This window comes from Camponotus vicinus, unplaced genomic scaffold, assembly GCF_025532165.1.
Source record: "Camponotus vicinus isolate PSW18456_S1 unplaced genomic scaffold, iyCamVici1.0 SCAF_12, whole genome shotgun sequence".
Classification (NCBI taxonomy): Eukaryota; Metazoa; Arthropoda; class Insecta; order Hymenoptera; family Formicidae; genus Camponotus; species Camponotus vicinus.
The window spans coordinates 1,463,680-1,487,353 of NW_028141948.1; the positions used below are offsets into that span (position 1 = coordinate 1,463,680).

Here is a 23,674-nt window from a genome sequence, read left to right on the forward strand (position 1 = left end):
TATCCCAGAATAATTCTCTGAATATAACTAACACAATTTCAATTATTTTCAACTATGAATTTGCAAAAACGTTATAAAAACTAATTGTGATTAATATTATTATTATTTTTCGCACCATTTATGACTTGTCATGATAATTGATATTTATGTGCGTGTACACAACAAGGAAAAGTTATTTAAACATTATTATTTTATTAATTTTATATATAAATATAAATATAATTTCGGATTTTATTGGTTAAAAAATAAATGTATTACAATATTCTCTCTTTTTCTTATTGTTGATAAATGGTATATTAAAGACATATTTTTTCTATTTTAGGATTTTCGCAATCAAAAGGATCATTTCCAAATACGAGTCCAGGTATGTTTTTAATTTTAATATTTCTAAGATTTTTCTTATTACATATTTCCAATTATAATATAATACTGCAATGTAACAATGCATGATGTTAATTAGATGTGTGATCCAAATAATTCATATAAAAAATACATATATTTTGAAACATAAATATAAAAATTATATAATTAATTTTGATTTCTCGTAAATTTTTACAATAATGCACGAGTCACATTTATTGAAAGAAATTCAATAAAGTATATTAATTTATTTTCAATAAACTATAACAAGCTGCAACAAGATACAATAGATTAATTCTTTATAATAGATAGTTTCAAGAGAAAATATAGGTATAAATATATCATAATTCTTCAGAAAATCGTAACTCCAAGTTTCACAAGATAACGACGAAAAGATATAACGTTTTTAATAATATTCACACGAAACTTTTACGCATGTCGTGAAACGCACGGAAATTTACCAGACTTCTTTCTCAAGGTAGCGAAAGCGACTGCCAAAATCGTAAACTCATTCATGTCGTCACGTTGAATTTATGACGCTTTTCGGATGCGAGAACTGTGAAAAATTGATTGTACCTATATATTATACGTACGGTATATACTTGTTCCTCCCTGTGTAATAAAAATAATATTTTCGAGTCGCATACTTCTTTTACAAGCGTGAAATTATGCAAATAGCAAATTTGCATTAGTCAATTATACATTAATAATAAATGATTATGTTACGTAATAACTTATCGGTCATCATTTTTTTTGCGAGGCATTTCAAAGATTAAAGAAGATATCAATTTCGTTAATGAATATGAATACAAATACGGGGAGTAAGATGGGAAAAAACATAATCATAATGAATGAATACCAAGTCATCGTCATTCTAATAATAATTCTCCGATAATGAATTCTACAGATGCCATAACCATTATCGCCATATGATGACATCATGTGCACACTGAAAGAGAAAAAAAAACTGCTTACGTATTCATGCGCGCGATGATTTCGATTTTTCCGAACCATTAAGCGCGGCCCGTTTGGCCCGCAAAGCGATGTCGCTCGAAACAAGATACGACAACTTGAAAATGATTACCGAGGATGAGTTTCGTATCTAATGGGGACGTGTTTCTGCATTATTTGCTACGGATATTCATTGTCACATCATATAATCGGTCAATTAATTATTATTAGCAATTTTTCGGCACAACACTATGCACGGTTAATCTTCCAATTCTATTGATATTTTTATTAACATTGTACAAGAATTATATTTATGTGTGCGTTAGTTTCGAATATCTATTATATCAATAATTATTTAGTAGAAACAATGTATTTGCCAAAACATGTATATCTATATTCAACAATTGTAATTTTTTAAGATCTTAGTATGATTTTATTATTATGTAAAAAAAGAACATGATTGATTTTGTATTATTAATTGCATCTCAGACATTTGGTGTTTTTTAAATTCATTAATTATTGGTTTATTAATTTATCAGCATTATTTAGAGATAAACAAAGAGGTTTCTACTATCTTGATTAAAATGACTTTATTGAATGATTATTTGAAACAAGTTTGTGTCAAAATTTGCACGTCTCAAGATCATTACTTTCAATTCAGGAGAAATAAATAGCCAACCTCATTTAACTTATATGAGAAATATAAACCACAACAAGAAGTATATAAAGATATCCCAAAGCGTACAGCACCCTCGAAGGCGATTTAAGATTTGACAGCAGGCGTGGAAACGTACTCGAATTTCGAGCGAAAAAAGTCTCCTGTTACAGATTAGCGTTTCAATGTGGGTGTACCCACAGCATCGTCAATTTTTCAAAATATTTTGACGTATAATACAATATATCTATACGATACAATATTGATTAAAGTGGAGGTACATTAGATATTGAAAAGAAAGAGAAAGAATAATAAATTACATTAATTCTAAATAAAAATTTTAAATTTTATTCAAAATTAATTACAGTAAAAAAAATTAAAGATAGGTTACATTCGCATTTCGCATTTTTATAAATCTTCTATTATCCTATTTAGTGTATTTAGTTTAAATATTCTTGAATTTTAAAGATCATTTATATAATATATTGACCAAAAATAATTTTTAAGCGAAAATTATTTAAATCTGAAAAAATAGATTGTAATGTATCTTTTATTTGCGCTCCTCCTACAATTATTCATTTAATATTTTGAGATGCAATAGTTTCCAAAGTTGTGTTTGTGATGTACACGTGTACGCAATCAAGATGCTGCGCCGAATCGGTGCCGGTAAAATTTCTCCTTGCGAAAAAACTGACGGCGATGCCGGATGGTTGGAGATTCCACACCGTGTTTTCGCGCATCCTCAATTTTCCAGCAGCCTTTTCCAAGTAGCACCCTCGCTATCGCCGGGGGGGAGAGAAGGTGGAGGAGAGGACGGGCGGCAACGCGCGCGAGTCTCCTTTTACTCGCAGGATCCTCCGTAGTATTTTCCTTTGCCGGCAAATTGGACTATTACGAGCTCGCAGAGCTCGTACCTCAGAGGCGCATTTTCGCGAGAGAACCGCGTATTTTCTCGCCCATCCACTATTTGGGAAATCCTTCACACTACGTTTCGCTTCCGCGCTCACTTCTTCTCCCTCTTCTCCTTCTCTGTCCGTCTCTCGCGTCTCAAAGTGCTGCGCACAGTTGTTAAAACAACCAATTCCGACGAAAAGCCCCTCGTTACCGGGTGTCTGCCGTTTCGCCGCGGGGGCAGCTTCCATAATTCTGACGGAAGACACTACGGGCCTGTAAAAGAAGTCGCCGCGCGCTCATAAAGACGCGTGAGGATTGCCTCCCCCGATAAATATTAGACCTCGTAATCACTTTCGCTGAATGTTTCCGTAAATCATTTCCTGCAATAAATTTAATGTCATTGGTATATTCATTGCATGAATTTTCACGTATTAACTTGCTATAAATAACATTTATGTGAAACTGTTTTAATGAATTTCATGTCTGCAAAGCTTTGATAATATTAAATAATTTAATTGGTATTTCAAAATGACTTAGAAATACTGACTTGAGGATATTAGTAACTTATGTAATATATTGTATTAGTACATTAAATTAACATCAAGTTTCCGATTAAATGAATTTCATACGTTGGGGGCTGAATTATGCGAGGTATGTAGAGAGAGGGATGCATTCATGTTTTGCTGTCTGAATATGCCACGTCAAATGGTAGTGCATATTTCCAATTATAATGAAATCAACAAGAATGGCTCTCTAATTATTCGTAGCATTATCGCGACGATCAATAATTGCTGTCATAATTTTGCATTAAATTCCATTCAAATAGGATAACGTCAAAATATTATACACGTATATGCATATTATTTGTTCTACTAATACATATATACTATCATGATTTCGCTAATTATTTCGCTAAGTGTTTTATTTGATACACGCATTACATTTGAAAATTAGAGCGTGTGTTATATTCCTCATGAAAAATCGAAAAATAATTAAAAAAATAACTTCCGCATTTTATTTTTAGAAAAAGTAAATGGGAAAATGAGAAAAGGTAAATTTGAAGAAGTGACAAAAAATTGTTCCTTCTCTTATATATAATTATAAATAAATGTATAAAATCTCACGTATGTAATTATATATATAATATTGTACAATCTAAGATTAATTTAACTTTTTCTAAGACGAACAAACAATGCGAGAATTATTTTTCCTTCTTGTTCTTGTACAAGTGAACACGAATATCTGAGAAAAAAAAGATATTTCATATAAAATTAGAGAGAGAGAGAGAGGGAGAAAATTTACCATAAATATTAAATAAAATTGTTATATGCATGTGCGACTTGATGCATCATTACGCACGTCGTACACACTATTGCAGAATAGGCCAACGATTATATCCTGTCGAAAGGGGGCCACGCGTTATGGAGCGTTTAGAGGAGCTCCCGAACTCCGATCCAATCATCTCGTTTCCTCTCATATCGATTTCACCGTCCGCTAGAAATTTCTTCCGTGAAAAGAAACGCGCGGAACAGGCACGGGGAGAGAAGGGGCCGAACAAGCGACGTGGCAGGGAATTACGGTGGTAACTCGCGACGACGGACGACGGAGGAAAGAGAGAACAAGACCTCGGGTTTCTATAAACGATTTTGAAATTGTGTGCGTCTCGGGCACGAGACTAGAAGACGGGGACAAAGAGAAGGAAGGCGGAAGCGCCAGGACAGGAAGGGACGGCGAAAATCGAAATTGGGAGTCGGCATATATAGAACTCGCTCTGGCGAGCGAGGGGCAGAGAGAGGGATGGCTCGTATTTTTCTTCCATGAAAAATTAAGTGCGTTCAGCCATGAAGGAGCTCGTACTTGATTACTAGCGCCGCTCGAGTGTGGGAGCCCTGCCAACATTTTCGTCGTCGTCGTCGTCGTCGTCGTCATCCTCGTAAACGCCGTCTCCGTTTTAAGGGTCGCTACCCTAAGCTATGCATATTCGTGTGAAGTCCTGTGGATTCGCGCGGTTCGCATGATACGTAAACTCAACTCAATCGTCGTCTGTCCGAAAAATAAGCCTGCCTTTCTATTTTGAAGCACACATACGAAGACAAGAATCACTTATCAGAACAAAAAGTACAACTTTGAAAAATATTTTAAATTACCAAAAATGTATGTATATATAATATATAAAACACATGATTTAATTTTAAAGACACTCTTTCTCTAAGACTTAATATAAATTAAATTAAATAGTTCTGTATACTTTTTGTAATGATTACAATTAATAAGAGGTGAAAAAATAGTCCTTTTAGAAATAATTTTGAAAATAGTTATTTCGAAAAGAAGATTTTTGCATTATGCAATATTTAAGATTATAAAAATTATATGTTTAATATTATCTTTTGTATCTTTAAATCTAGGAACGAATATGTTTTATGTGTATACGTGTATGTATTGTTCAATGGGAATTTTTTTGTCATCTGATTTACATTGATTAATGATATGATATGAATGAATAACTAAGACAAAAAAGTAGTTAGAAGAAGTAAAAAAAATAGTACAAGTTTAATATAATATATAATATATAATATATAATATATAATATATAATATATAATATATAATATATAATATAATATATAATATAATATATAATATATAATATATAATATATAATATAATATATAATATCAAACGATAAAAATAAGTCTACGTATTTTTCGTGGATACATTATTTTTACACATTAAAATATAATAAGCGAATTAAACTCAGGAGAAAGCGATTCGATACAAATAAAATCGAGTCCAGTTACTTGCTTCAAATGTCATTTTTGTTTCCTCTCATCCAACTTTTTCTTGGTCCCTGACTTATAACTGATTGTAACGGCGATAACGATTCATGATACGAACGTGCTTTCGCTTGTAGCCGCTTTCTTTCATCTAACAAACTCCGTCGAGGGGGAGAGGATGTCATAACGCGAGGGTGTCGTACTAGGGACGGAAATAAGCATAGAGAAAGAAGAAGAGAGAGAGAGAATAGAACAGAGAAAAGAAGAGACATAGCTAGAGGAAACAGAGAAGAGTGTATGTAGAGAGCATCCATATCCCAGAAGACTTGACAAAGATATTAATTAAGAATTAACATGCGTATTGAAACTACCCTTAATTAGTAACATCGCTATCCGGAGTGTGTGCTTTTGTATCTATACATCTACTACTCGGGATCTATTATAATACTGCTGAATATTTTATCGGATAAAAAAATAATAATCATATATATATGTATAAGAAAAGTGCATCTTATCAGTTTTAAAGCTTCAATTTTGAAAAATCCTTCAAGATTGACGACGAAAACTTAAGGACTTGTAGGCTTCCTCATTGTTTTTGCACTAAACCTATTGGCGGGCTCGTTACAGGCAAAATCTGTATGCATTGCATGGAGTATGTGAAATTATGACGTCACCGCTTGGAGGCCATTTTAGCTCAGCTGGTCGTAACAAAAAGCAGCTTGAATAGCAGGACGCCATGTCCTCTGTGCCTCGCACCAGAGAGTCGCACAATAGAGACAACAAAATTCGTGCGTGTGTCAGTGCCTCGCATATCTCAAAGAAATGCGTTTTACATGTATTTTCGTATGTATTCGTAAGCACAGAATTAGGAATTCTTTCCAACAATATAAAGGAAAGCAAGACTCTGATAACAAAATTTTATATAATTTTACATAAATTATAATATAAATTATATTTATGCATATTGATCTCCAACATAATAGAAAAAAGGAAAATATGTGATTAACAGATATTCAACAAAGAATAAAATTGTTTATAAATTATTATATATTATATTTTTTATACATTTTATTACTATTTAATATAACAAATTTATTATTATTTAATATTATTTAATATAACAAAATTATTTAAGATAGTATTTTCATTTTGCTCCAAAAAATTTTAAAAATCGATAAGTGCAAATTAAATATAGCAAGATATCTTTGCCTCTCGTGGACTTCAATTATTTATTTATACATATAAGCATTTGGAAGACACACTCTCCTGACTCCTGTAACGTAGTACACATATACTTATTAAAGGTAAAAGGCAAGAAACGAAATTAAAACGTATATCAAAAGAAAAGACAAGCTCTCGCTTCAAAAAATATTTTGACATATACAGATGCGATGGTGGTTACATGTGGTCTAGTAAATTTTTTACATTAAAGGAAAGGGAGAAGGAGAGGGTTTTAGGTTACACACCGTACGGATGGCGCTTTAAAGCGATACACGACTCGTATAAATATTGCGCGCCTGAAAATGCGCCGTCAAGAGCACGTCCGGACCATCCTCGACTCCTCGAGGCGGAATTGCGAAGAAAGGTAGATGGCGAGAGAGAGGAAGAAAGAGAAAGAGAGAGAGAGGGTGGCGGAAAGAGAGGTACCTTTTACACCCCTGCCTGCCCTCTATGCGGATACAGTGACTACATTGTGGGTTTAGGGTTCATTGTGCGTCCGGCACCACCGGGCATTGTCGCGCTTTTTCGAGGGCCGGAGATTCACACCTTTTCACAGGCGCGATTTTCCACGATGGGCGCGTTCCATTGAGCGAGAGAGAGGAGGGCAAATCGGAGAATGGGATGAAAGATCGGAAGAAAAACCTAGAAGCGCGATGCGAATCTTCTATCTATATAAACACACCGTTTCCGAGAACGGTGTTTATATTTCATTTTTTGGATAATCGTTTTTTTTTGCGTACATGACATATACAATAGAAAAAATCTCGATTTTTTCTATTGCACCGAGAGATCGGAGTTAAAATACACTTGTAATACATAATATTCAAACATAAATAAGATATTCATATGTAATATTAAGAAGAAAATAAATATATGTTGTAATTTTATTAATTATAAATATTCATCTTTTTTTTTTACGTGTGTGTTTGAATATGGATTCTTAGTAAGAAGCTCAATATCTGATATATAAATAATTTGACATGTAAATAATCAGCATTTAATATGGATTATGCATTTAATATAGATAATAAATATTTCATTATTAAAATGTATTTGTAGCATTGAAGCATTTTATAGCTAAATACGGGGAGGTTAAAAAGATTTTTGGAAGAAAACATTTTGCAAGTTTATACAATCAAATTTGATATTATTAATAATGATTTAAAAAAAATATTGAAGAAATTAATTTTAAAAAATGTGTTAATCTATTCAATATTATACTTTATATATCCTACTCGAATTGATTAATGCAAAACTATATCAAATTAACCAATAGTATGCATAATTATTTTTTGATCAGTTTTTTAGCTATAATTGCTTTATAGATATTTTTCTCATTTTCATTTTTGCGGTTCGTTTTTTATATTATGAGAAAAATCAATTAGCATTTTCGATTTTAATATCAATCGAGATGAATTATTATTGAGCCCTATTTTCTTTTGTTAATCTTTCCAGACTTCATTTAACTGTTTAATTTCGACAATCTTCTGAAAGATGTATATTTTTCAACTCTTCATGAATTTGTAACAAAAGAAGCTTTAAAACCTATCAAGTTTCTCTCTCTCCCTCCCTCTCTCTCTATTTCTCTTTCTTTGAAGAGACAATTAGACTCTTTTCCCAATCTTGAGGGGAGTCAACGAGACATTGAAGAGATTGTTCGATCGTTAAGTTTCTTCTGTAGTATCTACATCGACATCCAAAATAAGAGAACTTATATTCTGTGAATAAATAATCGGTGTGAAAGATTATAATGCTTTAGTTATATACTTTTCATTTTTATAAAATATTTATCGTCTCATCTTGATTTTGTATATGTTAAAATTGCTAAAAAATTGCTAAAAAATCTTAAATATAACCTAAATAATTTCATGGAAATTGATATATATATAAATTTAAAAAATTATATATTGAAAACTTATTGAATATTGGAAAAAAGAAATAAGATAGATTGTCATAAAATTGCCTTTTCTTCTATTTCAACCTCTATTTAACGATTCAGGAGCTATGTTTAGATTAACATGTGCAAGAGTAACTTTGTCTGGCGCCAGTGTACAAAATATGCAGCATAAGTTCAGAAATATAAAGTTACATCGAAAACAGCCGGTAGTCAACACTTTCCTGAAACGTTACATATGCTTTTGGAATGCCGTGTTACGGCGCTTGAGACAGACTTTCGGAGTTTGCCGCAACGTCTGGCACAAGATTGGTTTAGTCAAGTGAAGTAGAAAACATTAATTAAATTTTATATTAATGTACATTGTATATATTATTTCAAGAAGCAAAAATAATAGAATTTTTATTTTTAACAAATGTATATTTTAATTAAATGTTTTGATTCAATTAATATTACAGTTATTGAGTTTATTAATAATTCGAGTGTATTTAGATTCAGCGATTTTTATAATTTTTATATTTTTATTTATTTCATAATATTTTGTACAACACTTTCATTATTATTACTTGCATTACTTATATTATTAATACTTAAAGAGCATATCTATTTTCATTTATATAACACAATTTAACAAAAAATAACTTTCATTTTAAAAAAAGAATAAAGTATGACGTACATATATAATTTGTAAGAAAAGAAAGAACAAATTTTTGTTTTTTATTTGTTGTAATTTTTAAATTGAAATTTTTTGAAATTGAAAAATTTGCGTTATTCTATGAAACTCCTACTAATAAAATGGCCAAGTCTAATACTTTGACAGATAATGGTATATTAACGGCACAATAAATGCAAGCGTGCAGTATCTGCATAATTATGAATTCACTGAATCATGAAATTTCTCAATTATATATTCACTCAGTTTTCGACATTTAATGACATTATTTGCAAGAGCTCTGTTATTTATCATGATTATTCCATTTGCGATCATTGATAATATATTGTTTTAATTAGAATAAATTATCTAAATTATCGTTAATTAACAAGAAGCATTATAGCCGTCATGTCAATTCATTTGAATCTCCGTTGAAAGCTGTTCGTATTTATAAATAAAAGGATGAATAAAATTATTCTTAAATTATTCTTCCAAAATTATTCTTAAATTGTAAATGTAATTTTAAAAACTGAAAGAAAAAAATACGCAAAACTTTCGTTTAGCTTGTAAAGTAAATTTTGCTTAAAATTCAATATAAAGGTAACATGCAAGTCAAGGATTAATATATGACATGATTCCGGAATTATGTAATATTTATTCGCGAATCCTGTTTAGAACCGTGCTATCCCTCGACGATTCCCGTGGATTGCGGATTTTCTGACAGTTTGTAAAAAATATAACGTGTCACGCGTCGTCGAGTCCGGTCACTGGGCTAAACTTTTCACGTTATACCGTCGACAATTTCCCCGGTCATTGGCGTAAAGTCAATGCTCATTGCGAGACCGGAGCGAGGATGGCTTCCGACAGTGGGTGGACAGGAGGTGGCGGAAGGGGTGAGACGAGGAGAGTGAGAGGAATTAATGGGGACGGACTGTAGAAGTGGCTATAGCCTAGAGTCGTGTTAGGGCCAGGGCCATTAAGCTTAATGACATAATGAAGTAAATGGCTGTGCATGCCATGCCACGGCTGGAACTATAGCTTATAACCGCCGCGCCTCCATCCCCGCGCAATATACTGCGTGCCAGGAATTCCTGACTTATGCCAGTACTGCCCAGTCGAAAGGGGTAGCCGCGCAGCTCTCTCTCTCTCTCTGTCTCCTTCATTCTTCCCGCTGATCTCTCTTTCTCTCGTCCTGTTGGTATATTACATAAGGGGCGCCCTACGTACCGCTGTACTGCCTGCACACGTGCTGGAAGTGAATTTATTTCAGGGATTGCCAAGACGTCAGCGTCCGGACGTCCCCCGTTTTCTCGGAGAGACTATTCGCTAAAAACCGCATCTCATTCTCCTGCCCGTTTAGATATCATGTTCAAAATACGTTGGACTTGTCGATACTCCTTTTGTTATTTAGGCTTGAAATATTAGAAAGGATTTTCAGGTTTTTTGGGAAGAAACTATGTACTGCGATTTATTTCTTATTTATTAGCACATTGACATATTACATTATTTCCTTTTCATAATAAAAAAATTAGATTGAAGATCTGATGATTTTATTATTATATTTGATAATTAATCGAATTGAATATCTGATTTAATTAAATGTTACAGTTGAAGGCAGTTCTCATATGGTTTTATATATTCAACAGGGATTTCCAGGGACGATAGGTTAATAAAAAATCAATTTTTAATGAAAAACTGATTAATATAGATATTAATAACTTTAAATTAGTTTTAGTATATTAAAAATAAGTAAAAATTTGTTTTTACAAAGCTTAATAAAGATATGATTTTAATTTCATTTTTAATTAGTGTGACGTATATAATAATAGCTATATTAGCATACATCACACATATACACACACAAATACGTCCACGCATATATATATTATTTTTGACATATTTTAACAAATTTTGATAAAAATTCTCCTATCTCTGAATAAGTGTTTTTATATAATAATATTATTCTATTCAATTTTATATAAAAAATAAAGTAACATCACATGAATAAATAATCAAAAAGTTTTTGAGTTTCCTCTCACAGGATTCATGAACATAAGACAAAATCGAAGAAGATTGATAAAAAAATATCTTGTTTTCGTGCAATCAACACTTCGTTCTTTGTTCTTACTTGACATTTGAATGCACAGACATCACAATATTCACACCATTCTTTAAGGCTCGAATTTCGAACATGACCAATGCGAGAATGAGAATGGACTGCTACGCGCGTAAAAACACGAGGTGTGAAATGCGCGTTAAGAGAAAAAGAATTAGAATGAAATGTGCTGTAAATTGAGAAAGGTCGAAGGTTCCGAGAATTATTCATTGAGGCTTGGAATTCATTATTATTCGATTTGGTCGTATTATCACATTTATAATCGTATTAAAAAAGCATACTTTCTATAAATTATACTTGAGGATCAACTACGTAAAGTGTCTTAGCAAAAAAATATATGATAGGATATTTGCCTTTTTATTGTCTTATTTGTCTTAATTTATTTGTAATTTAGTAATAAATATATATGTGAATGTATTTATTCTTAATAAAATTTTAAAACAGAATTTCTCTTCACTAAAATTTTAAAACAGAATTTCTCTTCACAATCTATAGAAAAATAGTAACAAGAAGAAGAAGAATAATAATAAGAATAATATTTCCGATATTGGTGAAAATCATTTAAAATAAATGTAAATGTAAAATTTATCTCCCACTTTTGTTCGAATAAAACATATATCATTTATCATACAAGCTTTACCCCTGTCGCGACACACTTAGCATCGGTTAATCGCATGTGAAAAAAATCGCAGGCTTTTGCGCGGCGCATGACTCTCCAGAGAGCTCGACGATCGACTCGACCAAATTAATTCGACCCCGAAAACATCGCGGGTGCATTAACAACTTACCCTAAAGCTACCGGCCGGTCCGCTACAAGTGTTTTACACACACTGTAACATGGTGTAGAAAAATTGGCAGGGTGGAGGGCCCCTAATCTACCGAAACATCCCCCGGGATGTATCTAGGCTTCGACTACGCTCGAATACGCTCCATTCGCCCTTCCGACTCTGTAAACGACTATGTTACACGTTTCATGTATTCTATAAATAATTCCCAGTTCGATAGATTTTTAAGGAACGTTTCAGCGATTGGTGTTTCAACGTTCCTAGACATGTAGTATCAGATGCAGTATTTGTTGAAAATTAATTTGAATATTCCTTGATATTTATATAAAATAATAAATATAAAATAATATAAAAATTATATAAAATAATAAATATGTAAATTGTATTAAAATTATTATTATCTTTATAGTATACATAAACATTATTATTCGGTAAAATAATTTTTTATCTTCAAATTCAATATTGAATTTTCCTTTTAATAAAAGTATGTCATTATATACTTTGACAATTTTTCTATATTAAACGTGTTAAAAAAATATTACATAAATATATAAAGAATATCTCTGTTAATATTTACATACATAGAATAGAGAATCAGTTTAATAACTTTATTAATAACTTTATTAATAAGACAAGTATGCAAAATTTAAATATAATAAGATGTAATGAGATTTCATTAGGAGAAGGACTATTAATGCAATACAGTTTGTTACAAATGCGATTTATTTATCATCTATAGAACTTATAAACACAAACAATTTATCCACTTAATAATCGTTGGAAGCACATTCATATATTTGATTTTATTAGTATTGTATATTATGTTTTTTTTTTAGAAATAAGAAGTTCATTTACACACATTTATCTCCCTCTTCTCTTTTCTTTCTTTTTTCTTCTTTCTCTCTGTCATTAATATTTATTTATTAAATTAACTTATGCTAATAAAACATTTCTTTATTATTTAATAATGCATTTTACAATTATATACACGAATATGTTTTTAAAAATATTGTAAGAAATAGTTATTCTTCTAGATAATTTTTCCGAATAATATCTTTTACAAAAGAAAAAGCTTGTCAAGATGTTTTATAAATAACATCGTTCAAAACAAAACTGTAGAGAATGAATTTGACTCATACAAGGGATTACTCCCAAATCCGTTAGTTAAACTGCTGATTTGTTTCTTCTCAGTTATTTCTTAAGTCATATTTTGTAATTGATACAAATTGAAAGAAAGAGAGAAAATAAAAACATTGAGATTGAGAGATTCGCCTTCGAGGTAATTTTCACGTGAATCTACAAAAGGCCATTTATCCCATCTTCGCCGATGGAAAGGGTAGCAGAGGAGCAGAAACGAATTTTCAATTATCACGTACAAAAGGGCAGGTAATTCCCACTTTAAAATATCTTAGCGTACATACCGCGAACGGCGCGGCGAGAGTCGGCCTGAAAAGATTTCCAAATTAAATTTCGGGATTAGTACCCGGGTTTAATGCGGACAAGTGATAGCAGAAGACGTCCCAAGGGTGTGCTAGGCGCTACCACGACCCTTCTACCACTCTCATGGGACCATCATACACACAGCTCACTATGCAACGACACGACGATATGCTGTCTTCCCTCGCTCGTAACACTTCACGCGTTTCCATTTATTGGATGCAAACTCGTTCCCTTTTTTTCCATATTCTCTTTCCTTTTTCTTTATCTATTTATCTTTATTTTTTTCGGATGTGTCGATCTTCGTCTGTGAAATGCTTGCTCTGTTGAAAGGAACAGTCAAAAACGCAAATCGTATGAACTGTAATTTATTTAAAACCGATACTCGATCATTTATATTTAGTTCGAAGCAGGAAATAGCGGAGCAATCTAAAGATTGATTACGATTTCATCAGTTTATTTAGAACGAAATTAGTAGAAAAAAGATAGATCGAAATCGGCGTGAGTCTCAGAGACGTACTTCTATTTCTCAGCAATTGAGCGTTTTATCAAAGCTAATGTAAACTTAACCCGCTTAGTTTACTCATCAAAAGTCTATTAGTTTCATAACGTTTATTACATTAAATCAATTTGTACCAAAATTTTTGAAATTCAACAATTTCCTATGTTTTTGATAAAGATTATTTATTATGAGAAAAAAAAGTAATATCAAAATTGTGATAATATTATCGTCGTAATCTGATAATGAGAAACCTCTAATAAATAGCTGTAAATATAAATACTTATTTAGAATTTCCTATTATAAAAGAGCTAAAGTTTTTAAAAACAAAACGATATATAAATTTCGATATCTTTTTTTTTACAAGTGAGAGAAAAGCAGAAAATTGAAAATATTGAATAAAAAATTTATCCATTATATTATTGTGAAATTAAAAATTTTATATTATTATATCTCCTTGCATATAATTATATTTGACGTTCATTCAAAATTTTATTTTTATATTATCTTGTGTTTTTTTATCAGAATTAAATTAGTTTTATAGATATACGTGAGAAACGAAGAATCGATAAATAAGATACTTGAAATATTTTAAATATTTTATAGATAGCCTCTTATATTTTAAAGTTAATTTTTTCATTTTCTCAAGAGTCTCTTTTAATTATCCTCCTTAGTAGATGTAGATCTTTTTCCCTCTCCTCGATATCTATCGAAACATCGAAGAACACACGCTCCAGCAATTGGTTTTTCAGATAAGAAATACAATCATCTGCTGCGCGCAGCATATCGGATTAGAATATCAATTATCCGGAAGGCTAGAGAAAGCTGAGCTCTGAGAGAGACCGGGTTTCGAAACGAGCGATCCGAGACGCGGGGCTTAAGACCTTAACAGCTACTAAAGCGAAAACCTGTTTCTGTCTCGCTCTTTGGCACGGGAAACAAGCCGTGTTAGACGAAGGGGTATTTTGAGGGCCGCCATTGGCCATCCACGCTCCTTACCGTTGGTTGCTTGGTAACCGGCCTGGTACCAACACGCGCGCGCTGACGCACCACCATCCCGGCTGACGCACACCATCACCCTGTGATTGTCGGCAACCCTCTCCGCAGGCCTTCTACACACATTCCTCCCCTCCTGGCCTTTCGGTCGCGCCGATCGTGGCGCTCATGTATATCTCTTCGGGGTGTATCTGGAGCCGCGGGTAGCACGAGTACACTTTGGAAAGCTCTATCACTGTTTTAACGCTCGGAGTGTCGACTTTTTAATGGATGCGCAGCTAATATTCACGTAATTCACGGGAAAGCAACGCGAGCACTTAGAGATATATATGTAATGTATGATTGTAGTGAATAAATCTGTAAATTCTATTTCAAAGGCAAGAGAATAGCAATGCCAAGAATTTCCGAAATTCTTGAATGTTTAATTTGATGGGTTTTACGAGGCTAAGATAAAGCTTGACATTAACTTACATTTTACGGATCACTTTTTTTTTATATATGTATATTGTACAGAGTGCATTTCTAAATACTCGCTTTGAATTTTGTGACGTTCTCTTTTCGTTCTTGAATTATACGACTTTAAAATAAATTTTTTAGAAAAGGGGATTTAGTGCAACAGCCTTAATCTTGACATATATTTTGAAGATCATGATTTTTAATAACTTTCAAAAGATTTTCATCATTATTAAGCATTCGTCATTAAGTTTATATTTATTAGATTAAATTCATTTAGAGATTTAAATATGCAAGTATATCGCATTCATTTATTTCAAGTTTTCTACAGAAAGTTCCAAATCATGTATTTTATAATTTTACTTTATTGTAAAGTAAATACATGGGCGATGAAGGGACTCTGTTCCTTCTCCTACACTTCCACCCTCCGACAAAAACTAATTTAATCCATACAAATCTATTTCTGATTTTAAATTGAAATTAAGTCTGTGATCCGTGAAATTAGTTAATATCAAGATTTGTGGAGACTAGTATTAGCAAATAATAAATTGAGCATAAAATTTAGGTTAATGATGTCATTTATAAACAGATATATGGATACGTTAAAAATATATAACATTATATTTAAGAGAATATCAGTTTTCTTTACATTGGTGACTCATATGACATGGAAATAAATCGTTAAACATCATAAATAAATAGTTATAATTTAAACTCTGAATCACACATTCTTTGTAATTATAAATCCTTAAGTCTATGATATAATTTATATTCTATTAATAAATACAAAAAGTGTTAATATTATTATACATTTAATAAATCCAAGAAATACTAATTATATAACTTTTAAAATGTTGCTCTCTATAGTTACCACTATTATGATCATAAAGTTTATACATAGCATTTCTTTTGAATAAATTATTAAGAAAAAAACAAATCATATATAAAATATTCGCTGGTATCTTGCTTAAATAGCAACAAATATCTCATCTCTTTTTATAATATTGTTTTTTCATTTTTATTTATTGACACAATTTTTTAACATAAAGAAACATAAGATTTTCCATGCCATTTAAAAATATTTACTTAAAAGCAGTGTTGATCTATGCAAGCAGGATGATTGATTCGACATCTTGAAGTAAATGAGCGCACTTAAATACAGAAAACAAGAAGCAGAATCAGGGGAGTAAAGAGGCTTCTTTACAGCACTGAGTACAATGCATCGCACATTGCTGTATACCCTGAGCTTGAAATATTTATTTTTCTTTTCCTTGGCCGCCATTTCTCTTACTGTTTTATGTACTACGTACAAAATGCACTTGGCCGCATGCGCCAATTGAGCGTTCTCAACCGTAATAATTTATGTAAAAAAAGAGAGCAACGTTTATTCGCAATAATAATAATAATAAAGAAGCACAAACTCTTCTTCGGAGGTGAATGTCCGTCAAAACGTTTCGCAATAAAATTCATTCTCGTTGAGAATACAACTGTCAGCAAATACAAATCTGCATAGATTCCTATCCAATGATATACACAGAGTAATTGGAATTTGTCTACATTATACCTATTAATCACTGAAATTTATTATAAATGAATATTATAAATGTATACTATAAATATACTGTAAATATATAAATAAAATATTTAGTATAATATATAAATTTTGATTGTAACACAAATTTTTTCGAAAAAATATAAATTTGATAATATTTAATAATTTAATTAAATTTAGAATTGAGTAATCTATTCAATTATTATATCTGACAATAACATAAAAAGGAGAACGTCGTAAGCAATGAAAATGTATAGGAGAGTTAGTTCACAATATAATGATTGTACAATTTCGTTGAAATAAATACCCATAAAATTTAACTTTCTGGATTGGCATGGTTATCTGAAATGATATCATTAAATTTGAATTTAAATGATAAATCTACATTTTCTAATTGATATCTAATTTTAGGTGTATCTTATCCTCATATATCTGTTATATCCTTTTTTTACTACAAAAAAGATACAATTATTGAATTAATAGTAGAACTTTCGATACTTTAACAAAAAATTGCCTGTAAAATTACTATATAACATATCATTTTGTTGACCAAACCACATAATTATTGCGTTTTAACTCTTATTAATTCAATTTTTTTACTCTTTTTCATATAATGTTTATCCAATTTCTTTTTTTTCTTCTTTTAAAATCATTTCTAGTTTTATACTCTCTCAAACAAGTTTATATAATTTTCGATAGAAACATTTTTCTTTCTCTCTTCATGAATATGTTTTTTTAATAGAAAAGGAGATAAATTTATTATTTTTCTATTTACTTATGTTGTTTATTCGTGCTTAATCTTATGGACATGTCATATAACAATGAAAAAAATAAGCGTGCTGTAGAATAATAACTCCTCTGCGAATATGTCATTGAATTGTCGAAAAAGCTTTAAGCGAAAAAAGCTGTCGACCAATCTCCTATATATATACTAATAGTGACGTCAGCGAACGTTTCAGACTCCAATTAGTCGAGAGACACGCATAATTGGAATTAAGCTCTTAATTACTAGTTAATTAGCCACCGGTGGTGCTGGTGACAGCGAACAGTAGTAACGAGAATCGCCCTTAGAGAAGAGCTTCATTGTGCGCGCAGGCACCGCTTTCGCTCGTTAATTCGACATTAATTTACAATTGATGATTATTTTTGGCCAACGGATTCTGTTCGTAACCATGGCGCCGTATTAACTCACTGTACTAGAAAAAATTACCGTTTAAGCATTTCAGAAAAATTTCACAGACCACGAGCTCTCTTAATTGCAACAGTTTTTTTCGATGAAAATGTATGCATGGCTGATAATTATAAACTGATATAATTTACGCTGATACAATTTACATTAATTAAATTTTTTTTAAGTTTAAAAGACTTTATTTTTATAATATTTTTACTATATTTAAAGAATAAAAAATATAATAAATAGATATACGAACGTAAGAAACGTGTAAATATATATTATATAAATAATCTGTATACATTCGCATTTCTTTTATCAAAAAATTTAATTATACTTGTTAAAAAATTCTTTATATGATATACGTATAATAAAATTGTGGCAAAATATATGATATTGTAATTTCTTTAGTAATGATTTATATGAAAAATTTTATACAAATTTAATTTTCGTATAAAATTTTATATAAAAAAACAATTATATATTGCTGATAAATCTTAAAAATACTAAGAAAAGTTTAAACATGTGCTATATATAATGTTAAATATTATCTTACAAAGGAATGGTTTTATTAGAAAAATTTATTACATGAAAGTAGGATTATGTTAAATAACTTAATTAATTCAGAAATAAAATAATTAAATCACACCTCTCCTAGGTCGACATTTTTATTGTAAAGTAAAATAAAGTGGAGAAGAGAATGAATTAATGAAAAAGCAATCGCGGAAATATAAAACCCGTTCATTTTTAGGCGCATATCAGATTGATATCAGAGTCCAGAGAATCATCGCCAAGTCTGGTATAATAGGTAATTTGATACGCGATGCATGGGCGGTTTCAGCACACAGAACCGTATAATTATCAATTACAGATAATGCTATCAAATAATGAGCTGCGAATTCAGTAAAATATTAATCTCGACACGCTCTGATTTTTGTATCGCGCAAATATTAATTCAACCGCACGTATTATGTTTTATAATTATGCTTTTATTTCTTATTTTTCATTAAAAAAATTTTAGACGAGTAATAATAATAATAATAATAATAATAATAACAATAGACACATATGAAAAAGAGAGAGGCACTTTCGTACTTTATCGTTTTCTTAAAATTATGCAAACATAATATATGTTCACGCTTTTTTTTTTTATTATTATAGGTGTCGGACACAACATAGAATCAGGGAAGGATTTCACAGTAGACGGACTCTCGGGTTTCAGCAAAAAGAAGAAGAAGAAGCGTCGTCATAGGTGAGTCTCTGACAGAAACTTCAGCCACTCTGTCTTCCATCTCTCGAATCGTGCTTTTTTTAAGACTATTCAATGCTTTTTAATCACGAAAATATTATCTGTGTTTATTAACTTGAAATTGACGAACCATTTTGCATATAAAAGTTTCTTTTATATAATGACTATATTATAATAGTTTTTGATTTATTTTTTTATTTCGAAGTAATAAAGTAATTTGCAGTGATACAAGGTTTAATTTTAATATTCAACTGAAACTGGAAACGTAAAAGGAAATATTACAAACGCTTCTCTTTCTGTCATTATATTGTACGATAAATGTTATTGAAATTGAATCAGCTGGCGATGTAAAATCAAACGTCTAAATGCAATCACATATTTTGTGGAAGATGATTACACAGCGCTTTAACGAATAGAAAACTTAATTATACTTTTAAAATTTAGCTATACAATTCTCGCCATAATTATAGGGTCCACGTAATATATTCATGAAACAGTAATGTCTTCTATATTAGAGATATTAATTACTTAGACATTTGTAAAGATGAATGAATCATTATGATAACAAGCGACATAAAAATTTATTATACATTTAATACTTTTAATTGTAATATTATTGACAGTTTTAATTTAATAACATAAAATTTAAAATCACATATTTTATTATCTGTAGAAATATCGTCAAATAGGATGTGTTTTGTCGCGTTAAAAAATGAAATTATTTTAATACAGAATAAATAAACTTAAGAACAAAGTTTAACTATATTTTCCACATAGTTAGGCATAATAATAGTTATATATATGTGGACAATTTTCTAGATATATATCTTTCAGCCTAATTATAATAAATAAAAATACAGGTGATGTTTAAAGTAATTTCTAATATTACAAATTTCAAATAGCTTATTGTGACATGCAGTTTCCATTCGAAGATCCGAAATCAATCTGGAAGAATTTGAAACGATTACGCGGCAATCTTTACAAGCGTTCAACAAAACCGAGACAAAATTGTCGACGATTTTCGCGTGTCCGCTTAACGAGCCGATGATCATCCGGGAAATGACTTTCAATTTCGAAGCTTTCGTTCGGCCCACGAAGGCAGATGCCAGCTCGTTCTCCGCGCAACCTACAATTTGTCGAATCGCAAGACTAATTGGACATCTTGCCGTCAAATTCGCTTCTCCGGTTTTTGTCGTATCACGCACATATGCGTCTTCTGCCTGGATATTCCTCTATCATCAACTGTTCATCGTATTGCGGAGTTATGCATCTTGCTTATAAAAAAGAAAAGAAACGAAGTAATCATCGGTTGCTGGCTGGTTGTTCGTCTCTCATATCTACATCATGTCTATTGACGAAATCATTGATGAAAAACGTGTTTCCGTTTATAATTAATCGAGAGCCAATGCCGGGATTATATGTACTTGCAGCCACTTAAAGAAATAGAATTAGCGACTGCCCATCGCGAATCGATGCTAACAAAAAATGATGAACCTTTCGAGGGGGTTACTTGATTTTCATTGATATATTTTAGTGGATAAAGTTCTCAATCATGTGCACTTGAATCAAACGCACACATGATTCAGGATTCTATCCACTACATGTGAAAATCAAAATGATTGATAAGATGTAACTTTTTCGAAAGATTTACCATAAAAATATAATTTCAAAAGCAATACTATATGATATGATTAAACAAATAAATTAATTTAATTAATGCAATTTCAGTTGTATTAATCAATAATCAAAGATACTATCAACGCAAAATTGTCTGCTTTACTATCTTTATATAAATATTAATATTACACGCATGTCCTCAGATATAACAAATTGTGATTTGAAAAATAAGTAATTCTGTATAGAAACATTTGTTTCAAATAATTGTTTTCAATTTGTCTATCAGGTTTTTATAACGTTCATGTACACATACCAAGTATATAATATTTATTAATATATTTATTAATATGTATCGAAATATATATATTTAAAATATCCATTGGATATTATCCAGAAAAAAATTGTATATATTAGTAATTTGATACAATTTTAATGACAATGCTCGTGCATTTCCAATTCCAAGTCTCAATTGTTAGGTACTAACACAATAGTCTTGCGAATATTGCGATATAATAAATGAAATACTAACTTTTTCACAGTCAAGTGACTGATAAAAATTTATATCTCCAATTGTGAATCCCTAAACACAAAATGTTATATTATTTACGTCATAGTCTTTAGCGAGAATAGGGTAGATTTAAGGTAGAAGCGCTGTAATGGCATATAACTAGGTTCATATGGTTGTTGCTCCAGGACGATCTTCACGTCACAGCAGCTGGAGGCGCTGGAGGCAGCCTTCAAGGAGGCCCATTATCCTGATGTCTATGCTCGCGAGATGCTAAGTCTGAGAACCGATCTACCTGAAGATAGGATACAGGTGAGTAAGAATTGAAACATTTATATCTTTGCATATAAATTTTAACAATTTTATTTACTGTGACGAAATAGCGAGAGTTTATTACTAACTGCTTACAATATAAAATCAAAGAGATATTCAGATTTATCAAAGAGATAATTTTTTTTTTAAATTTCATGAAAATTTTTTAATTTCTCCAAATGCAAAAGAAATACCTGAGAAGTTTAGATTTTAAATATTTTTCCAGAAAGTAGGTACCCCCTGTTATCATGTCAATCTGATTCGATTTCATAGAATGAATGTAACTCCAAGTCATATGAAAAATAATATTTATATATTATATGCATTAGCGTTTCATTTAAAATATTTATATTTTATTTTAATAAAACAATTTTTTATAAACTACAAATCGAACTCCAACAGTATTTTACAAATAAGATTAGAATGCAATAAATAAAGACTGTTATTTCATGCATACACATTTTATTATAATATGAAAAACAATAATCTACAATATGTAATGATCATAATGAGGGTGATTTCGCTATAGACGATGGTTCATTAAGAATAAAGTATGACCGAGACTATAAAAGAGAATTTTTTAGAGCTGATGGTTTAAGTTATACGGCGGATCCATGGAGTAGTAGATTGAGATCGGTGTCCGCATGGCGGATTCGGAATAAGATATTTCTTCTCTTCTTTTCTCTTTTCCGGTTTTTCATTCTTTCCTTTATGTCTCCTTTCTGCCTCTTGTTATGCTGCCTCCTATTTTCTCTTTTCTAACTTTTTTTACCCCTATATCGATATTTTCTTTCTCTGTTTCTCTCTCTCTTATTGATTCTCTTGTATACTATTCGAAATAACATCCGTGGATCTAACGCAAATGCATAAAGATGTTTCAGATATTTTATCTTTATGTTATTCAGTTATTGTGAGAAGCCCGTTAAAACAATTTTGACATATAGATGATATCTCAGTCAAGATGATTGCAAATGCAAAAATGTCCAAATAATTGTCACAGTCTAAACAAATTTATAAAGGTAGAAAAAGTCGCTTTGTGCGGTCTTCGAAAAATCGATATTAATTTTTATTTGAAGATGCAATGTATGGGAAACAAGACGCATTATAATATTTGTTAGATCAATAATCTTTAATTATTGATGAAATTACATGAATATCATGAATATAAAAAGTTACATTATCATAGCATCTCTGCAACTATATGTAAGTATAATAGTAAGAAAATTTGTGAATATTATTGAGGATATGATTTAAAGAAATATCTTTAATCTTGGAAAGAAATTTCGATAAAAATCTTAAGTGGAATTACTATATCACAATACCGACTTTAAAAAAAAAAATAATTTTTTAAAATTTTATTAATATGGTTAAATAGAGGTGTTTTAACGATGAAACTTTTGTATACAACATTTTTTGATATCTCAAATAATTTTTGAGATATCGAAATAAGTCACTTTACATATGAGGGATGGTTTCACCCCTTACAATAGTGCTTGGACAGCAACTGAAAAATTTCTAAATTCTTCTATCCTCCCTCCCTTACATGTGCATAAAGTTTCATCAAAATGTCCGCACTATCATC

At 30.7% G+C, this 23,674-nt stretch overlaps 1 protein-coding gene across 3 annotated transcripts in view; it reads left to right on the top strand.

Annotated features, from left to right (window-relative positions):
* The window catches only part of LOC145962562 (uncharacterized), a 60,806-nt gene that overhangs the window by 15,185 nt on the left and 21,947 nt on the right, over window positions 1-23,674 (top strand). For 2 of the 3 annotated variants that reach the window (XM_083083745.1, XM_083083747.1), the window contains exons 2-4: window positions 323-364; window positions 19,571-19,660; window positions 21,962-22,092. In XM_083083745.1, the coding sequence (XP_082939871.1) occupies window positions 323-364; window positions 19,571-19,660; window positions 21,962-22,092 (263 nt within the window). Of the gene's footprint in view, window positions 1-322; window positions 365-19,570; window positions 19,662-21,961; window positions 22,093-23,674 lie in introns of all 3 variants that reach the window. The other variant, XM_083083746.1, reaches the window with a different exon arrangement.